This window comes from Dendroctonus ponderosae, unplaced genomic scaffold (assembly GCF_020466585.1).
Source record: "Dendroctonus ponderosae isolate FM_Combo_2020 unplaced genomic scaffold, Dpon_F_20191213v2 Dpon_F_20191213_10, whole genome shotgun sequence".
Lineage (NCBI taxonomy): Eukaryota > Metazoa > Arthropoda > Insecta > Coleoptera > Curculionidae > Dendroctonus > Dendroctonus ponderosae.
Genome location: NW_026017111.1, coordinates 5,386,146 through 5,392,093, shown reverse-complemented (window position 1 = coordinate 5,392,093; position 5,948 = coordinate 5,386,146). Strand labels below are relative to the sequence as shown.

The following is a 5,948-nucleotide window of genomic DNA, read 5'->3' as shown; positions in this document are numbered from 1 at the left end:
AGCGAGTGGTAACTTGAAATTTTGTCACAGTGAAACAAGAGTTTTGAACTAGAAACTGCGAAAATTTCATTAGATTCTGAGCATTGGCTAATTTGTTAAACACTTTTGAACTTGCCCTTGAAACTCAAGAATCCACTCTTCTTGTGCAGCTTTACAGCGATTTTCTTTTTCTTCCCCGATTTCTTTTAGCGGTGGTGCTTGGTTTATAGTACAAGTTACTAATTTCGTTTAATTTAAACTTTTATGTATAAACCCATAATAAAGCTTAGCTGCACAAATGTATTTTCCATTGTATACTTGTCTTTTCTTGGAACTTTACAACAACAGCTCTTCATGTTGTATTGTTACGGAAATGCTCAAAAAATATACTAAAGGTTAAAAAATTGCGCAAACTATTACCAGCCATAAGGTTATTATATTCTGTCAGCAGAAACTCGTGTCAGTATTTGAGCCAGCAGGATTTAGGGATTTAAATAGAAACATTTTATGGCTTCTATAAAATAATCCCGAAAGTTTCCTACCATAAAACCTCCATTATCTCCAGCAAGGTTTTCACATAGAATTAATAATTATCACGAAACACGCAGATGGAAGCGAAGATCATTTGCTGCGTCAATGATACCAAGAAAATAATACTTTTTTGAAGCAACTTGTCTCAAATTGCTACGCAGGAAGGTTTTCACTTACATTTGAAACGAATAAATTATACTAAGTGACGGATATTCCCAAATAAATTTTTGGTTATTTTGTTTCTTATTCTTTAGCAAGCTAAAGCAGGCCTCAAACGAACAAAATAATATTTTTATAGCCATACTTACAAGACAAAACACTGCTCTGAGTAGTTATGAAATGATGATGGGAACTGAAAAATGGCAAAAATCGACGAAACCTTACACCAAAGAGAACTGTGGTTCTGAAAGAATACACTAATTGTGTATTTCCCCATCTTGATTCTGACAGTACTTAAAACAAAAAAAGTTTCAGTTAATCATCGGGCCCGAATGTTCTAGTGAGCTGAACCTCCCAACTAGGCTATTCTTACTCCCATAAAACATCGCCAATTTCTTTTATTCTGCGGCAAAATGTTAAAAGTTTCCCGGGAAAACTGCTCCGCGTTTAGTGCTGCTTACATGCATGTGCACGTTACATATCCATAATTTAATTAAAATACCCCCCAAGCTTTCGGTTATAAACACAAATTAAGAGCATAAGTGCGACTGGAAATAAGTCTTAGTCACGCGTACTTTAGACTTTAGAGCGCATTAATACCTGTAATGCTGGTTAAAGAGCTGCAAAACTATCCTTTTTCCATTGGGGGGAAAAGCGTTTTTCTTAAGGGAATAGTTTCAGCTAATCCATCTCGCTAAACCATTACCTGGCATTAATAATTTAATAAACAGAGAGCAAACGCGACGAGTTATATGAATATTAAGCGGGAGTTGGTAAAGTGTGATAATTTTCAGACTGGAAAATCGACATGATGTTCAAGTTTAAACGACTCGAAAGCGAGTTGCGGCTACGCTAACACCTCACATGGGTATCAAATATGTGGATATTAAAAGCAACAGAGGGTGAAATATTACATCATTTAATTCGTGGGGTTAGGACAGGTGAACGGGAAATTGTCCTATTGACTTTCAAAATAACTTATGTTTAAATAACTGCGCAAGCTGTGTGCTTTTTTAATAGAATTGCATTGAAGCATGATGACTGGAAAAATATATAAGTATCCTAAAGAAACCGGAATTTCTTCTAGAAATAACAAGAAATATAGGCGTAAGATGCTATTCCAAATTCTAGATTCCCATTATTTAGCTGACGCTCAGAATCTAATCAAATTTTGATTGCGTAAAAATTCCACGTCGACGGTTTCACTCATTGTGATTTTTCTTTTGAATTTCCCAAGTTTGGAGGCTTCTGAAAAGTCAACCTGTGGCCTTTTTCTGACAAATTTCTCTCTATTTTTAGTTCAAACCTTTGTTTTGGCTGTGACTAAATTTCAAATTACCAGTTCAACTAATTTGAGAGTTTGAGCTTTTCCTTTAGCTCAACAAGTCGGCATTTTTTCAGGCAAATTGAAAACCGCACCTGATTCGCAGTTGAGCGAAAGAAACAAGTCACAACTCCCAAATTAGCGCCAGTGGAAACTTGAAATTTTGGTACAGAATATAAGAGAGTTTCATTTATAAATTGAGAAAAAAATGAGTAGAATCTGCGCGTCGGCTGATTTTTCAGAAATTTTTAAACTCACTTGATATTCAAAATTGCGCCCGATGTGCATGTGAGCTAAAGAAGTTATAACTTCCAAATTAGGTAAAGAAGCGAATTAAAATTCTGGCAGAGCGGAAAGGAAGGCTTGGACTAAAACAGCCGAAAAATGAATTAGAAGATGAGTATGGGCTGATTTTTCGTCTATTCCTGAACTTGCAGTTGAAATTCACGAACGCTCCTGATTTGCAATTGAAGTATACAAAAATTATAACTCCCAAATTAATAGAAGTCACTAATTGAAATCTTGGCACAGTCAAAAGGAGAGTTGGAGCTAAAAATTGGGAAACTTTAATTAGAACCTGAGCATCGGCTGATTTTTTAGAAATTTTTAAACTCACTTGATATTCAAAATTGCGCCCGATGTGCATGGGAGCTAAAGAAAGTTATAACTTCCAAATTGGGTAAAGAAGAGAATTAAAATTCTGGCACAGCGGAAAGGAAGGTTTGGACTAAAAATGCCGAAAAATTAATTAGAAGATGAGTATGGGCTGATTTTTTGTGAATTTCTGAACTTGCAGTTGAAATTCACGAACGCTCCTGATTTGCAGTTGAGCTATACAAAAATTATAACTCCGAAATTAATAGAAGTCACTAATTGAAATCTTGGCACAGTCAAAAGGAGGGTTGGAGCTAAAAATTGGGAAACTTTAATTAGAACCTGAGCATCGGCTGATTTTTTAGAAATTTTTAAACTCACTTGATATTCAAAATTGCGCCCGATGTGCATGTGAGCTAAAGAAGTTATAACTTCCAAATTATGTAAAGAAGCGAATTAAAATTCTGGCAGAGCGGAAAGAAAGGCTTGGACTAAAAAAGCCGAAAAATAAATTAGAAGATGAGTATGGGCTGATTTTTCGTCAATTCCTGAACTTGCAGTTGAAATTCACGAACGTTCCTGATTTTCAGTTGAGCTATACAAAAATTATAACTTCCAAATTAATAGAAGTCACTAATTGAAATTTTGGCACAGTCAAAAGGAGGGTTGGGACTAAAAGTTGGGAAACTTTAATTAGAACCTGAGCATCGACTGATTTTTTAGAAATTTTTAAACTTACTTGATATTCAAAATTGCGCCCGATGTGCATGTGAGCTAAAGAAAAGTTATAACTTCCAAATTAGATAAAGAAGCGAATTAAAATTCGGGCAGAGCAGAAAAGAAGGTTTGGACTAAAAAAGCCGAAAAACTAATTAGAAGATGAGTATGGGCTGATTTTTCGTCAACTCCTGAACTGGCAGTTGAAATTCACGAACTCTCCTGATTTGCAGTTGAGCTATACAAAAATTATAACTTCCAAATTAATAGAACTCACTAATTGAAATTTTGGCACAGTGGAAAGGAGGGTTGGGACTAAAAGTTGGGAAACTTTAATTAGAACCTGAGCATCGGCTGATTTTTCAGAAATTTTTAAACTCACTTGATATTGAAAATTGCGCCCGATGTGCATGTGAGCTAAAGAAGTTATAACTTCCAAATTAGATAAAGAAGCGAATTAAAATTCGGGCAGAGCAGAAAAGAAGGTTTGGACTAAAAAAGCCGAAAAACTAATTAGAAGATGAGTATGGGCTGATTTTTCGTCAACTCCTGAACTGGCAGTTGAAATTCACGAACTCTCCTGATTTGCAGTTGAGCTATACAAAAATTATAACTTCCAAATTAATAGAACTCACTAATTGAAATTTTGGCACAGTGGAAAGGAGGGTTGGGACTAAAAGTTGGGAAACTTTAATTAGAACCTGAGCATCGGCTGATTTTTCAGAAATTTTTAAACTCACTTGGTATTGAAAATTGCGCCCGATGTGCATGTGAGCTAAAGAAACGTTATAACTTCCAAATTAGGTAAAGAAGCGAATTAAAATTCTGGCAGAGCGAAAAGGAAAGTTTGTACTGAAAAAGCCGAAAAATTCAGTATAAGCTGAGTATGGGCTGATTTTTCTGAAATATTTGAACTTACACCCGAAATGTATTAACACTTCTGAGTCGGAAGAAAGATTATTTCAATATATATAATGCAAGAGGCAACTTGATATTCTAACACAGTCAAAAGGAAGATCAAATTGCGAATATTTTATTGGAATTTTTTTGTGAATTTTTTTTCAGGCCGAGGCCATAATGGACCGATTTCCAATAGTTTCCATTTTTGACTTTTGCAATTAAACACTGTGTATACCAATAAAGGATACAATCTATTAGACGCCTAAGTCGATCATACCTTTTTTTGCATGAAATTTGAATCTTTCCGTATTTTTAGTCCGAGCGCAGGTGTACACCACATGTTCTTTTATTATAAGCGCTCTCTACCTAAAACTTCGTTTTAGGTGTTGGAAATTATAATTGCAAAGTGCGATTTGCGCCTCAAAAATCCTACACAACGAACAGAAAACGCTTTGCTTAGAATAAAGTAAACTGTTTTTGAAATGGGCAGACTTGAAAAATGGATTTTGTGCAAAATGTTTATTTCAGATTTATTAATAAAATACTTGGGCAGGCGGCCGGTTATTTAGCAAAAATTACTTTTTTGGCCAAATATCGCACGAAATGCGGCAGTGTTCAGCGGAAATTATGTGAGAAACAGCATATCTTTTCAATAAAAATGAATGTGTTGAGGCGAAGTGATCTCAAAGGAAAAGCGAAAAGTTACGATGATTTGATTTTCCAACAAGAAATATTTATTATCTACTTGCATAATTAAATTATTGTTTAATTACAATTGATTTCCTGTTACTTGTACCACTAATAATTAGCCAAAAGATTTGATTTAAAGTTAATGTAAAAAAAGTAAAATGTGCAAAATGTTTTAATTTTTTTACAACAGCAAAAGTGGAAAATATAGTGAAAGAATCACTAAGCCAAAGTGTTGTTCTTAACGCAAAAGAAAAGCTCGGTTGTGAAGTAGAAAAGGCATGGTAGAAACGAGTTTCTCGAGCTTTTGGACAATGCTTTTTCGCCAACACATTCTTAATAATTTGCGAGTAACAAAGTAAATTGATAATGAAAACCGTTTAAATGCAGAAAATGCAATGAAAATGTAAGTTAAACTTTTACCTGTACTGTGGAATATATCTCCTGGAGGGTCGCTGGAGAGCCACTTCTTGCGTGTTGGATGGCGTTTGGACACTGCTGCGGTCTCGTGAAGAAAACCAACAATACAGAGCGTCCTGTTTTATATTGTCGACAGGATGGCGCATCACGTGCGTAAAACCTGTGGGAGGCCATCATTTCATTGGTTCATATCAATTGTTTTTCATCATGATTCGACGAACCTCTTTGCTCTTTGCTGGAGTTTTTTCCGACATCGTCACAAATCTGAAGGGCCTCCCTTCCAAACGACTCTAGAGATTTCTAATACTAATTTACTTTACTGTTCTTTTACATGTTTTTTACATTTTATATAATATTTTGAAATTGAGTATTTGAAATTTTACGATTATTTTAAAATCAGTAGAAGTGAGATGATTCCAAAGGCTTTTCTTCTGCAAATATTCTAGAGAACTCAGGGGCGGATCCAGCTTTAAATTCAGGGGGAGTTATGTAGAAAAAATACGGTCTTCTGTTGTCTATGAAATTAGAAAAATTATCGTCGAAAGATTATTGCAAAATTTCATGTTTTCCGTCCCGTTTTGCATGTTTCTCGGAAGCAAAATGAGCAAGAACGCTCGTTTTTACATCATTCCAAAGA

General features: G+C 35.0%; 2 protein-coding genes across 3 annotated transcripts in view; one reads left to right on the top strand and one right to left on the bottom strand.

The window, feature by feature from the left end:
• LOC109543582 (RYamide neuropeptides) overlaps positions 1-5,635 on the bottom strand; it is a gene marked incomplete at its 5' end in the record, with an annotated part of 15,994 nt that extends 10,359 nt beyond the window's left edge. Inside the window, 1 exon segment of the mRNA XM_019913372.2 lies at positions 5,315-5,635. Within this exon segment, the coding sequence (XP_019768931.1) occupies positions 5,315-5,488 (174 nt within the window).
• Positions 1-5,948, top strand: part of LOC109543504 (nucleoside diphosphate kinase 7) — a 31,076-nt gene that overhangs the window by 21,778 nt on the left and 3,350 nt on the right. The window lies entirely within an intron of this gene.